This window comes from Platichthys flesus, chromosome 24 (assembly GCF_949316205.1).
Source record: "Platichthys flesus chromosome 24, fPlaFle2.1, whole genome shotgun sequence".
NCBI lineage: Eukaryota > Metazoa > Chordata > Actinopteri > Pleuronectiformes > Pleuronectidae > Platichthys > Platichthys flesus.
In genome coordinates this window covers 6,261,842-6,277,323 of record NC_084968.1, presented here as the reverse complement: position 1 = coordinate 6,277,323, position 15,482 = coordinate 6,261,842, and the positions used below count along the sequence as shown (strand labels likewise).

General features: G+C 43.2%; 1 protein-coding gene across 12 annotated transcripts in view; it reads right to left on the bottom strand.

Moving 5' to 3' along the window:
- Positions 1-246: 246 nt before the first annotated feature.
- The window catches only part of mark2b (MAP/microtubule affinity-regulating kinase 2b), a 44,574-nt gene continuing 29,338 nt past the window's right edge, over positions 247-15,482 (bottom strand). For 3 of the 12 annotated variants that reach the window (XM_062384288.1, XM_062384295.1, XM_062384291.1), the window contains exons 16-21: positions 13,685-13,825; positions 9,940-10,206; positions 7,202-7,228; positions 4,350-4,388; positions 3,539-3,648; positions 247-3,146 (exon numbers count right to left, since the gene is read on the bottom strand). In XM_062384288.1, the coding sequence (XP_062240272.1) occupies positions 2,797-3,146; positions 3,539-3,648; positions 4,350-4,388; positions 7,202-7,228; positions 9,940-10,206; positions 13,685-13,825 (934 nt within the window). In that variant the 3' untranslated portion in view covers positions 247-2,796. The remainder of the gene's footprint in view (positions 3,147-3,538; positions 3,649-4,349; positions 4,389-7,201; positions 7,229-9,939; positions 10,207-13,684; positions 13,826-15,482) is intronic. The other 9 variants (XM_062384290.1, XM_062384293.1, XM_062384292.1 and 6 more) reach the window with 6 other exon arrangements.

Below are 15,482 nucleotides of genomic sequence, written 5' to 3'. Positions count from 1 at the left end.
GAGCTTTCAGTCAGAACACATGATGCTCATCTGATTCAAAAACATATAAATGGGCTGTGTTTGTTTAAAGTCACGTTCACAACCACATTTCTATAGGCTGTGCTTTTATTTCCATCCCACACCGTTCCATCCAACTTAGTTCAAAAGGTCGGACATTTCTAGGACATATCTCTGAGTGTGTCCAATTTGGACACAGTGGAGAGAGTCGGTGACGGAACTTCACATAACGAATTTCAGACCCAGAACTATTATTATATCATTGTTTTTATTACTATCATTGTAATTTTTCATCATTTTGTCTTTGCACAAAAAAAACAAACAAACAAATAATACATTTTTCAGGAGTTGATCACCCCTCCCAGCCCCAGAAAACCCACCACTACAGTTACAGTTTGCTCAAAAACACATTTAAAATCAATGTAAATTACAGCAATGTAAAACGAAACGAAAAAAAAGGTAAAATAAAATCAACCCTGAAAGAGATAATATAACAGCAACAGCCAGAATAATAATTAGAATCCAATACCCAGCACCTTAATACAATGATCAACTTTTTAAAAAGAAAAATTTGACGTATTAAAAACTGAAAGAAAAACAAAAAATAAACGACAGTGTGTCATTGTGATAGAAAGAAAGAAAGAAAAGTGTTAAGTGAGGTGCGACCAGCTGGCGGGACTCAGCCTTGTCCCCCTTCTCGACCCCCGCTCACGTGTGTGTGTGTGTTTTGTTCTGCTCCGACAAACTATTGTGGAAGAAGTGACTTCTATTGGTTTGTATGGGTTGTTTTTGAGCGAATGCGTGTGCTTCAATGTGAGAAACATCGATAACGCTTAAAAAGAAAGGACAACTTTCAAATTAAATAAAAAAATGGCCGAAATGAAGGAAATATAAATGAGCGAGCAGTAGTCGTCACCACCTTCATCATCATCGCCGTCGTTAAATACATCAATAACTCCTGCGCTTTGTGTTTATTCCCATACATTACGAGCTGTGTGTGTGTGTGTGTGTCTGTGTGTGCATGTTAAAGGTGCATTACACCGAAAAGGCAGCAATGATATGATCTGACACAACCAGCCCACCCTCCCCCCCAAAGAAATCTTAATCTGTACAAACCCCAAAAATTTAAACGACACAAAAATATATTATCAAATTAAAAGTTGAAGAAAAAAATAATTCACCATTTGTTGTAGTTTCTTTTAGTTTTTTTTCCTCTTTTTCTTCTTCTTCTTTCTTTCCAGTGATAATTAAAGTCACACACACACACGCGTTCTGCTTCGTTACATACTCCGATGACGCCTTTTTGTTTGTGTGTTTGCTCTTTGGGAATATGTGTCGCTGAGAGGAGGGTGATGTCGGGGTGGGGAGGAAAAACAAAAAGAAAAGGGGGGAGGGACAAGAAATGTGTTGGCTCAGGGTTGACATTCTGGATATGAAGGCGTGATGCCAACCGATGTGATACCAACAAAAAAAAAAGAAGAAGAAGAATAACACACAGATTCATCATCATTCCAACGTTTATGTGCTGACGTATGCAACGAAAACAAAACCCCAACTTTTAATTCTTCAAAGAAAGGCAACGTAAAATCCATCAATGATCCCCCCCCTAACAAAGTGTCCTTCCCTCCCCAGGTGCCCATACGCCCCCTTTTCCAGTGCACAACTCTTTTTAAAAGCCATAAAATAAGAAGAAACTAATTTCAAATAAAAAAAAAGGGCACAGGGCGTAAAAAGTCGCAGCCCCGTGTTATAGATGGTGACAAATAAGTCAAACTGGCCTCCTCGGACTCGATGGTCGCGGAGAAATAAACAAAGCAAATGAGGAAATGAGGAAGAGACAGGAAGTGATGAGGTGAAAAAATGGATGTGTTTGTGCCGAGCTCAGTTTTAGTTAGAGGGAGAGAGTGAAGGTGAAGAGCTGTGAGTGTGTGTGTGTGTGTGTGTGTGTGTGTGTTTGTGAAGGGAGGAGTTGGAGAGTGTCTGTTAGCCAACAACAGCAGAGTTTGTCCATCCGATATCCATCTGTAGGTTTGTGTAGGTGTGTGTGTGTGTGTGTGTAGGTGTGTGTAGGAGTGTGTGCGCTATTGGGCTTCAGTCCTGGCTCAGTTGGAGTCTGTTCGGTTTTGGACGACATCGCCACAAATTCAATCGGAAACTCCTTTCTGAGTTTTCCATCACAACAAGGCTCCAAACTTTCCGTCGATCACTGCGAGATCCAGAGAGAGAGTGGAGAGGTCTCCCTCAGCGTTCCTCCGCTCGTCTCCGTCTGTCCTCAAACCAACCCGTCCCCGTCCCCCCCCGCCAACCCGGCAGAACCGTGCAGAGAAACGGAATAAATAGCAGGAAGAAGTGACAGGAGCGGTCTAAGTGTGACTCCTTTAGAAAAAAACTGAGCAGATCGAACATGCAGAAGAAGAGTGGAACGTCTAAGTAGAACGTGACCAAAACTTAACAAAAAAAAAACGAAAAGAAAACAGCAGGGAGAGAGAAGACCTCGGTCTGTAAGTACTTCACGACTCAAGAGGTCATCAGCTCAGAGTTCCTGGTCGCAGGGCCTTGAGAACGTAAGGAACAAAAACTTCTAGAAAAAAAAAACTGTTTTCTAGTCTCAGAGACCCAATAGCCCTACGTCAGACCTGTCTCCATGACAATCGTGTTGTTTTTAAAGTGATCCCACCCTTTAGCTTACGCCCTGACTTCCGCAGCGCCCCCTAACGCACCTACAGCACCACCTTCATCCTCGCCATCCTCCACCCTCCCACCTCCACCCTTTAATCTCCCCTCGCTGCTCCGCTGCGCTCACAGTTTGAGCTCGTTGGCGATCTTTGAGGCAATGTTCTTGAAGGCGATGGACGTGCCCGAGATCCGCTTGAAGCGCACGCCGTTGAGGGAGAGCCGCGGCAGCTTGCACACCTCCATCTCCCACTGGACGAAGTCGTCGCGGGCCGGGTTGCCCGAGACGCACAGCAGCATGTAGCGCTCGCGCAGCTCGTACTCGCAGCTGTTGGAGTCAAGCACCTTGCGGATCTCGCGCATCATCTCCATGGGCTCCATGGAGGACGTGGTCTTCATGGACCAGGTGAAGCGCAACGCACGGGGCTTGGCCGGGTCCTTCTGGATGCCGATGGCCGGAGGGGTGCCGGTGCCACCTGCGGGGGGAGGAGGAGAGGGGGGGGGAAAGATGAGCAATCAAGAGGCAGAATGGATGGAGGGAAGGAGAGATAATTGCAGAGTAATTCACAAGTGGTGATTAAGGGCAGGAATAGAGGACAAGTTAAAGGAGAACATATGTGACAAGAGACAGGACACAGGAGGGAAACATGATGCAAGAGAGACGAGGGGAAAGAGGAGAGGAAGGATTGAAGAAGATTACAAAGTGTGTGGGAAAAAACCGGAAGAATATAGAATAGAACATGGAAAAGTTCTCAGGTCGTGACAGAAACACTGAACGAAGCCATAACAGATGAAATGACTTAGACGACACTCAAGACGTTCGGTATCACTCTCCTTTGTTTATAGTGTCAGACGAATCTCTACGCACCAGTGTTCCCAGATCCTGGCGAGGAGTTGTTCTCGTCGTTGTTGGTGGACGTGGAGAGAACGCCACCGGACGTCTTTTCCGACTTGTCCACCGTGCTGCTCAGCATGGACCTGGATGAAGGGATGGGCGGGTGGATCAAAAAGGGAGATGGGAGAGGAGTGTAGAAAGAGAGAAAAGAGGGAAGAAGACATGAGTAAAGAGAGAAGGAGGAAAAGTGTGAGAATTATTGTTTTAAAAGTCAAGACAAAAAGAGGGGGGCGGAGAGGAAGGATTGAAAGATGATGAGGTGTAAATGAATGAAGACAAAAGGCAAGACAATTAAAGTACCCCTGTGTGTGTTTGTGTCTCTCAGACCACAAAGATGTGTGTGTGCTTACGTCTTGAGTGTGTGTGTGTTTGTGAGATATTTCATATGTACTTGCACACAAACACACATTTGGGTACTTGGACTCTGATTTTCCCTCACACACACACACACACACAAACACACACAGCCCCAGACACACCCACACAATCTCTCCACCAGAATGTCAGAAGGTATTTATTCACCATGCAGGTCAACCTCCACACCAAGTTTCCGGGATGCTCCCATTCACTGCTAATCTCCCCTGATTGGTTAAGCAGTTTCCACCATCACCAACTGATTATAGAGGACACCCCAGCTTGCCGCCCCCCTCCCCCCCACTCTCCCAACCATTCACAACAAGCTCAAAAGATCATCTACTGATTGGCTCCAGTCTACTGATTGGCAGGCAGTGGTAGGGGGGAGCCTGGGGGGGTTTGGGGTTTTTCAAGCTGTTCTGTATCTCACCTGCTCCCCTCATCCCGACCCTCTCCCTCATACGGACTCCTCGAGAAAAATCAACACAAGTTTAGTCGTCTGTTTTTTTGAAGGCCCACCGGCCAACATCGTGTTGACAGAGTACAAATCAGCTGGCAGCACACGGCGCCCGCTGCTCGCCATGCTCCACGTTCCAAACCCCCCCCACTTGAAAAAAAACAACAACCTTGATGCCAAGTGTCCAATTCTATGCCAGCTATGTCACAGGCAGGAGTCACCTGAGGATGTCACAGCCCACAATGCATTGCTGTGGCCCTGATGCCGTGTATATATCAGAGATGAATGGCCGTCTACCTCATCTATGCAACAGGTACAGCTGCCAGTTATGGGTGTAAATGTTTAGAGCAAATAATCTCTAAGAACCAGTTTATGTGGAGAACGTGGACCACCAGCTCCAGGACGGGTCAGAAAAAGGTGATGGATGGAACTGAACCAACTGTGAATGGACTGAATGGAGAAAAAAAACAACCTTAACTGAAATGGAACCAGTTTGGTGCAGATACAAATATGAGTTTGGACCAAAAAGGAAGAGAGGATTCTCTTTATAGAACTGAAGTGCTACAACCGAATGGAATGGCTTGGAATAGAATGGTATGAATTCTAACAAAATGGGACGTTGTCAACAAAATGTGAAATGGAAAATTTTGAACTGGGATGGAATGGTTTGGAACACAATGGTAGGCATGGTGAGGGCAGGTCCTGTGGCCAAAGCACTGTGTTAATAACTATATTAGGAACAGTGGATACACATACACACTGGCTGTTTATAACACACACACAAACAAATACACACTCCCTGAAGACCTAACCAACATTATTTAACAATACTTGACCTGTAAAACGCACACGTAACACAGACACAAATATTCTCTCTCATCCCAGCAGACACGACGCACACAGACAAAGTGCAGGGAGACAAGCAAACAACAACAAAGACACACAAAGACAACAGCAGGACACATGCAGACAGTGAATGGAAAGTGACAAACACACACAAAGGACAAATTTAAACAGGTCATGGTCCTAAATTCATTATGTTGAGGAAGAAATGTATCATTTCTGTTGTGCCCCATTAAAAAATAAAACAAAACCAAAAACATTATGAAAATACCTCCTGCAACAGAAACATGGTTAAAAACAGCTCATGGGAAATGACATGTGGAGAAATGGAAACAAAATGATGAAAACGCTTAGATAAACAAAACAAAGAAATGACGGCAAATAATTTGTGCAATTTTGCATGCCCAGTGGTGAATAGGCTAAATGTGAAGGGATTCAAAATGGCACTGATTTCCAAAAGGAAAAATACTATTTGATCCACTGCGCTTAATAAAAATGTGTAACTAGAATCTCTTCTTATAATAACAGCACAAAAACACATTGGTCCCATATTTATAAATCAACTATCAATTAATTATTCCTACATCTTCTAACCACCCGGTGGAGCAATGGTCCAGATTAATAAGGAAATTGCTCCACCTGCTGGTAAAAACAAGCTAGCAAACTCTGTGTGTGTGTGTGTGTGTGTGTTTGTGACACAAGGTTAAGAAATGTGTGTTCAGCTTGTACATGATATGGGTAATATGTGTCAACGAGTGGTTAACATTTGCATCCAGTGCAAATACCTACATGGAAGTGACTGTGTTTATGCAATTGTGGGGTGTGTCAGTGCATATATATGTGTGTGTGTTCACAGCGTTAAGATCTTTTCCAGCAAGAATAGGTCAAAGCCATCCAGTTCTGATGCTGCTGCTGTTGTTGTTAGAGAGCCAGTGCCACAGTGAGAAACGGAGCAACAAAAGAAAGAAACGGAAGAGAGAAAGAAACGAGTGCAGCCTCCAGAAAAAAATAAAGTGTAGCCTGAGAAACACTGCAGCCCCGTCCCTCCTGGGTCCTCTCCTCCTCTCTATTTCCAGCCATCCATAAATACCAACAACACTCAGGGACGTATTCATATTTTGACACTAAACGCTGCCTTCCCACGGGGATATTTCACAATGAAAAAAAATATAAAGTAACAACTTCTATCTTTTCGGCCGAGGAAATTGTCTTTGTTGTGACTAGACTGATGACGAGAGCAGAAAGGTGAGATGGGGGATGGTTTGGGTACAGGTTAGCAGGTATATCTGTTTGCAAGGCAAAACCCCTCTCCTATCCATGATCTTCTTTAAAAAATTTAAAAATATTTATAGGAGTCTGGTGAGAGGGATAACAATTGTTATTTGATTATTACCTGAACAATTTTTAAAGGTTTGGACACAGCTCTCTATTGGGCTGAACAGAAGGATATTACCTGCATGTGAATCTAGGAAAAGCAAAGGGTTAAGAGCAGGAAGGGACAAGTTTGATCTATTGCACAATTACAACTCGACCTGAATCTGTGGCGCTACGGGGGGGGGGGGATGGATACACACACTCTACCTGCTAAAAAAATGGGGGTGATTGAGTGGATGAGGAAGAGGATGGAGGGACGATGGAGGGACGAGGACGAAGAGGTATTATTGTGCTGCGTGATGATGGAGAGAGTGAGTTCAATGCATGAGTGGGTGAGAGGGGTAGTTAGTAAATAATAATAATAATAATAAAATAAAATAGGCCAAAACACGGCACTCAAAACCAGAGGGCTCAAAAAACATAGGGCCAACCACAGAAAAAAATAGGAGAAAAGATGAGGCTCAAGGCAAAAAAAAGAAGGTTTCAACAAAAAAGCTGCACAAAACACCAAAAGGGGAGGAAATATATAAATATATATGTAAAATATATATGAGGAGAAAATACGTATATATCAAGGGGTTATATTTAACGTTTGGGATGTTGCCTACCTTCTCGGAAACCTGAACGAGAGATTTCTACAAAAACAAAGAGGGATAAAGAAAGAAAGAGAAAAAAAAAACAATGTATGTATAAAAACGTATTTATATATTTGTGACGTTCCTGAAAAAAAGACAAGCTGACCTCTGAAACTTCTAAATTAAAGCCCAACATCAACCAGGCCCCCGTTGGGATTGAAACAGCAACATTAAAAATAAACAACACAAAAAAGAGAGAGTCAGTGTTGTTGGAGTCAACCTTCAGACTCCATGTGTTTCGATTATTAGTGTGAATGTGTGAATATTATTAAAAGCACAGCACAACATCTTAGGGTGATTTAATTGGCTCTGTGGGAAAATTCTATTATGAGCCCTCTCCCACCCGTCTGAACACAGACAGCCCCCCCCCTCACTCCCAACATGAAATCAAGCGCTCCTCCACACAGATCCTGAAAAGAAGTGTTTGTGAGGGGGAAAGTTTAAACGTGATTAAAAAAAGACACAAAAAAAGAAAGACAGAGACCCAGCACTGTCTACACAGACAAAGACACATTTCAAATGAGAAAGCACAGATTTAAGCAACAACTTAATCCTTAATGCACTTTAAGAAACATAATCTACTTCTACACACACACACACACACACACACACACTTTCGCAAACACACAACATGTAGTTGCAGTGCATAGAACCATCACTCTCCAGACCGAGGGAAAAAGTGCAGCAGGGAGGTAATATGATATGTTAATAAAACACACAGTTTCGGCGGATACGTGTGTGTGTGTGTGTTTGGTCAAACTGTACAGATGCAACACAATCTCTCTGTCTCCACCACCTCTAAGACCAGCATGCCAAATTGAGTGTGTGTGTGTGTATCCGTTAGTGTGTTTGTGTTCGCATGCATGTTTCAAGGTGTCCCCACTAGCGGTATTTATAGTTGAGGGAAAAGTGATATCTCCGGTGTAACCATGGATACTGCCGCCACAGAGCTACAGTATCTCTGAGTGGGAGGCCTGGAGAGTGGCTGTGCTTGTACCTCCGCCTCTTCCAAACACACACGCGCACGCACAAACTCAACACCAACACCCACGCATGCATGCAGGCATTGATCGTGCTCGGCTCCTGTGTGTTTTCTTTTTTTAAAATCGAGCTTCATCATCAATTCAAAAATAAAAAACAACGTCCTTATTCTGGCTCACATTACCACACGAGTTCCTCCGGCGCTGGTTGGTGACACAGGAGTGTAGACGTGACTCTCAACCTTAACTACTCTCTCTCACTCTATCATCCTTTCATCGATTACCGGGACTAAGTTCCTTCCTGCCACCTTTGAACCCTCACTTCCTGTCACTTCCCATCAATTCCACCCCTCCTTCATTCCGACTGATACTCCTCACTGCTCCTCTCCTCCATATCTTTCTCATTCTGAGTCAAGGCAATCACTGCTAATTATTGACTAAATGAATGATACATTTTCTTTGGCCTTGTTAAATGACATGATTCCCCAGTTCGAATCTGCTGAAACCTTATCTCATCTGTTATGCAATGTGATTAAAGGATAAGGCAAGTGATGATTTATAGTGTTATCTATCTACTTATTCCAGAAATCTCTATCTGTATGTGGAACGCATATCTTGTTAACCGCTCATCATATCGGCCTCACACTTGACACAGGTATTGTTAAGGGCTCAAGGAAGTGCTGTGTAGAATTTGTTATAATAAACAGCCAACCAGTCCTCTGTAGCATCGGTGACTGCAACGTTTTTGTAAACATATACATTTTTATTTATGTTGTACGTCTCATTCCTCTGTGTTTCAGATCTCCATTGTTCTCCATAAAATATTAAAATCGGATCAATGAGCCATATATTTGCTCTGGGTGACATGTTCCTTTTTTACACGGTTACTGTGGTTTACCTTTTCGTATATACCACATACGTCCATTACATTCTGCTGCTGTAAATTCTCACTAAAGCACCAATTCATCTGCAGCTAAAAACACTCCCCCAGAATGCACTGCTTCCTCCTGTTTGAGTAATGTCTAGCGAATGGCACTGTTTAATAGAGCACAGTCATGGCTAATGTGAACACTTGGGTGATTCCTACTGTGAAAAACATATGTATCTATCTATCTATCGATCTATCTATCTATATAGATACATAAACTTGCAAAATGATCTAATATCATTAGTCACTGTAAAGACTTGGTCGTTATGAGAGCAGTAACTGCTGCAACCTGCACCAGAGGAGCAAGATGAGAACCGGGCCAGACATGAAACCAAAACCAAAATTACTCCTCACATTGCCACAGCTCCAGACAAAATTATAGAGATCACACAGCTGTTCCCTTGCTCTCCCTTTTCTACTCCCTGCAGTTACAGATCAGCACGACTTAAGTGTTAGGGATGAGACTGGATCAGCCCCCCTGTACAGAAATACAGCAATGACACGGATATACAGAACAACATTCCTGAGAGGAAGTGAAACGACTTGTAATGTTAACCTAGTCATTTTCTGCTCCGAAGTGAAACCTCAACACTCACACTGTACTTAAGCTACAAAGCAGCTGGATAATAAATAGAACAGCCGCAAACAACTGTTTTCAATTTACAAAAAATCTCCTTCTGCCATCATTTCCCCTTTACTTACTTCCTTCCTTTCTCTGAGCATATATTGTAACCACAAAGTGTATTCTGAACTATTCACCCATCCCATTCTACCATGCTTGTACCTATGTTTCTGCCACTCACCTGCGTACAAACTTGGATGTGAACTTGCTGAAAATCCCAGTGGCACCATGTTGCCTCCGTGCCTGGCTGTTGCCGTGTGACAGCGACGGGGATGCGGGCCCGCCTGGGTAAGCGGAGCCCTGCTGGTCCCGGGCACCCCGCTGCTGGCCAGCGTGGAACGTGCTACGGATGCCCACCCCCCTGGAGAAGTTGGTGCGGTCTGATACAGCAGCGCTGCTGATGTTGTGGGCAGACGGGGAGGCACCGGGCGCCCGCTGAGCTGGAGCACTATGTAGGAGAATGGGGAAAAAGAGAGAGGAGGGAGGAATATGGCAGGAGGGAGGGGGGTGATGATGAAGCAAAGTTGATAGAGAGGAGCGTGTGGAAGAGCCGTGAGGTGGATGCGGAGAGGAGGAAAGGTGTGAAAAAAGATTGGAGGGATGACGGTGTGATGAAAGAGAGGCATAGAGAAGGAGGTGCAAATTAATAAGAATTCGGTGTGACCGAAGACGAGAGAAAGAAAGAAAGAAAGACAGTATGAAGAGGAGGGGTGGGGAGGATAGAATGAAAAGGGAAGGAACATGGTGAAGTATAGGAGATGATGCAAGAGAGAAGTAGAAAGAAAGGCATAAAAGAGGGGAAGGGGTGAAGGAGAAAAAAACTGTTAGACAGAGAGAAGAAAATAACTTCTTCAGTGCTACTTACCTCGGTGTAAGGTGTGTCTACTGTGTCTGTTCAACACCTGCTCACCATCATGTTTAACAGAACATCCCTAAAAAGTGCTAAATCAATAATTAGGGTCACATCAGGTCAGTGACACACACGAAGAGACACACACTTAAAGGGATAGTTCTCAGAAAAATGAAATTCCCTCATTATCTTCACAACAAAAACAAAACATTTCTGGAGTCTCATGCGTAAACAATGAAGTCAATTGTGACCTCTTTTTCAGACGTAATAAACCAGAAAAAGACATAACAGGCCTCAACGCTGCTCGTGTGGTGTTGTCCAACACCACGTTTAACCTAAATTACACTGTTTAGCCCTGAAACATTCCAAAAGGGTATTGTGGACTCAAATACTTCACTCGCTCCTCCATCGGCATATTGATGAGTAGATGAGTGAATTTGAATTTTTCTGTGACCTATCCATTTAATCCTCTTTACCTTTTGCTGAAGAGATCTCTATCTTTCTCTTACACATACACACATTATATTCAGCTCAAATTTTGGTTTTGCTTTTATGATGGCAATCGCAACAACGCAGGTTTTCCAGCTATTCACTTTAGAGGGCTGCAGAGGACTACAGGACATGCATGGCAACACAAAAGTTGCAGAATGTATTTACCCTGCGGGTGGGCAACATCATCGCAGGATGAAGCTGTTCATACAAAATTTAAGCAGGCAGATAAATAACTTTGAGTTAAGTGTATTCATACAAATATTTATTTTCTAATTTAAGGTGAATAGCAGTGATGGACTGCACGTTTCTGCCAGGCTTGTTATACCATTTTTTATGAGGTGGATGCTAATGTGTGTTAGATGACGGCTCATTTTCATGCTCAGCACACTTGATTTGCCTTCGAAAGATTGCACCTCTACTTTATACAAATATGCCTATACCAGGTGCCTGTGAACAAAATAACTGTGTATATGAAGACGGACAACTTGACAGGTCCCCAAAAAGGAGGCCCAATAAATTTGATCATCACCTGGTGGCTGGCTACAGTATAGGTCTCTGTGTCTGAATCCTTTCATATGAAATACAGCCACACTTCCATGTAGGAACGGATTTCAGTGCCAAATCCTCAAAATTGCTCAAGCATGTGTATACCTTGGCTCTATCCCTGATCCATCGATAATGTGCAGGCTCTGACTCCAAATGATAGATGCACATAACTGCGAAAGTCTAATCCTGAATATACCAATAGGAAGTGGAAACATGCCGATCATCTTTATATACAATGTATGAACGTCACAATCTTTATGACAGCACTTGAACACTGGTGCTTTAAAATGTAAATTCATGAGAAGTGAATTTGAGAAGGGCATCTGGGGACAGCTGGATAAAACAGGAATGAGTGGCACTTGAGGACACAGACTGTGTTCTGAGAAAAGCTGCCCAAATCCTCACTCGGGGGTACAGTCTAAGTGTTGTTCTGAACAGCCCAAGCTCACTGCTGAGCCGACGCATGCAACAGAACGAGACTTCAACACACAGCCAGAGGGCCACCTTGACATTCGCTCTGCTGGAATTTTAACCTGACATTTGTGGGTTGTTGTATTAGCTGTCAAAAAAAGTTGTGGGGGTCTCTGTGTGAGCAAGTGGCAGATCAGCTCAGCCTCAGACAGTATTTCACGTAGTGGGAGAGCTGAGGAGCATATCCAAAGAACCCCTGTATTGTGACAGATGGCTGGCAGGAGAAAAAAACTAAAAATAGGACTGAAAATATCAAAGTAGCCCCTCAAAGAGATTTCGTCAAGCAATGAGCAAGCTAACAATGCAACACAACGACACACACATTATCCAAACAGATGACCAACAAGATAATCTGTTAGTTAATTCCACTCAGAGTTGTCACAGCTTATTAATGAAGACAGGGTTTCCCCCCGCAAATTCATAGCTTTACTTAACACAGGAAGGACATTTTATTCTACCAGCCACAGAAAAACCGTTTGGGGATCTTATATGCTAAGATCCCCAAAGATATTTTCTTTAATAATAAAACATGAACAGTAAATTATTCATACTGATATTTTTGCTCAAAATCTTAGGGTTGTGCTTTAAATTCAAGAAAAAGCTCAAGACGAAAGCATATAGCTCTTTTTTCCATCTCAAAGTTTCTAGGAAATGCCACCTTGTGAAATAGGGTTAGGGTTAGGGTTGATTTGTTCCTTTGACTGGGAAGTTATATAAGCAGCACAGCCCATTAAAGAGTCAATCAATAATCAAGATTATATATAGCAAAGAAAACCACTCTGGCTGGAGACCTAATGTCTGCTGGTCCACCAACGCCTCCTCTTGAATTTGTGGTCTGTCTACACTGACAAAAAACCAGCTCATCTAGTTCTCAGGCTCTTATTGTGCAGTCTTGATTGTGCAGGTCCGCTGGGTGAGTGTGAGGTTTGAACAGGACTGACTGGCCGAAGAACGAGCGACGTCAAACAAGTTGAGCTTGCACAGTTTTCTGAGCTTTGCTGTTGACTTGCCTGTTGGTAAGTAACTCAGTACTGCATGTCTTTGTTCGAGAAATTGACTGAACTGTAACTCACTGCAACTCAGATAAGATAGGGTTGTGTACTGTCTTTGCTGCTGAACTAATGCTAACTTTGCTTCCTGGTTTGGCTTACTGTAGAGAGCGGGGAAAAAAGTATTCTCTGTTAAAAAAATAATTTAAATGCAAAAAACAAGTGTATGTGTGTGTGGGAAATTCGCAATTTCAGGGAGACAAATATTGGCGAACGATTCTCCACTGTTTGCCAGGATCTGTTGCTGTGTGATTTAAATGTAACCAAAGAGTTGGTTTTACTTAAATAAAAATAAAATATAAAAAAAAGTTGGTGCCCCCCCTTTAATGAAGCAGCAGGGGATGGAGGCTTTAGAGACAACCAAATGACTTCCCTTCTTCAGCTCTTCTTCTGCCTCATTGTCCAGTATGGGAAGGATGATGATCTGTGCTGAGTTAAGTGGTTCGTGCTGAGCGGGGCTGCGGGAGCTATGAGTGTGCATGGATGTGTGTGAGAAAGAGAGTGAGTAAGAGACTTGCCTGGGCCTTGGTGCATGCAGGTCAGAGGGGCATGGATGATTGGAGGAGGACAAGGACTTGCCGTGGCGGGGACGCGAGGAGGAAGAGGATAGGACGGCAGCGGCTGAGGCAGTGGAGGCGCGGGAGCCCGGAGTGTTTAGGCTGGGGAGGGAGGAGGAGGGGGGAGGAATGGGAGTGCCCCGCCCAACACAAACACACGTATATGCACACACACCAACACACGTGAGTGACACAGGGGACACACATCATACAAACATTAAGTCAAACACACATACCAACATACACACAACATACAACACAACATGGGCGGGGTTTGTTTGTGGGTGGGCGGAGAGGTGAGGTGGAGCATGGTTAGAAGCAGCACTTAATGAACACACACTAAGGGTGGGGTGGGGGAACAGAGAGCATAGGAGAGAGAATGGAGGAAGTAGACACTCAAGACAAACAGAAAACACGTAGAACAAGGTGACACGAACGATGAGGATAAGTTGGTCTTTTTTGTACGTTGCTCCATCATGGTTTCACAAAAAGAAACTATCTATGCATGTAATATCTGCCTCACACAAAAGGCAGAGCACAAAAGACCAACTAGGCAAGAGACTGAAAACAAACACACATCATGTGGATAAAATCAGATCAAAATGCCAAATTTTGTGCAGCAAAAATAATAAAGGCACCCCTTTAAATATACAAATAAATTGATGGGTTGACATACCTCTGGTACCGGCATACATCTAAAAAAAATACTAGTTTATCTTGAAACGGTGCCAAGTAAAATAAGCCCCAACCAAAACCCCCTTCTGTGTGTAAATAACCTCCGAGAAAATATTCGTTTTTTTAATTTGATCCCTATATTGAATGTCGGCACATTGCATTGTTTGCACGGAGCCTCTAAAGGTTCACATGAAGAATTTTTTTTTGAACTTTTGTGTCCCCTCGCAATAGTTATTGCATATCAATCCAGTTATGTCATCTACAGCCCATAATAAATGTTTATAGTTTAAATCTACATAACTGTCACTAAGTCCATTTGGACAAGCAGATGTTGGAAAGGCCATGAAGCTGTTTCACTGTCCTTAGATGAGACAATAACTCCTCCAAGTTTATGGTTTTATAGGCTAAACTGTCTTGAGACTTCTGCCTGTCAAGTGCCTGACAACTCCTTTTCGAAACTTCCTGTCATTTTCATGTTGCATGCGACTCTAAAACTAAATCAAGCCAAAACAAAGGCTATTTCCTGAACCCTTTATTAATCAGCAAAGTGTTGCTACGGGCTACAAAGCTCTGCACATTGCTTGCGGCTCGGATTTGACTTTTTTTTTCCACACAGAGAAACAAACAGTAAGAGACGGAGGAGACGTGTACGACAGAGAGGGGGAGAGAGAGATAGCTTGAAGAGAGAGCAGAGGAATGAGAGAGAGAGAGGGACATTTATAGAGGTCAACCAAACAGCTGCTAATTACAAAGAAAACAAACACATAGCAGAGAGGAAAACACACACTCTTTCTGACAGGGATTAGTCCGGCTGGTGATGGAAAAATAACCGCATTCACTGGACAACCCAGTGTGTGGCAACCGTTTGAGCATGTGTGACATGTATGTTTAAGCCTGTGTGTGTTAATGACTTTGTATGTGTAGAGCCTCAGTATGTGTGTGTAGATATTTTTGTGTATGTGTAAGCTTATTAAGAGCCAAGTATAAGGAGTACCACTAAGAGTTAATATTCCATCACAAGTCGTCCTAATCTCCTTAGAAAGAGAGCAGAGAGAGAGGAGAGATTAATATAAAGACATAAAAG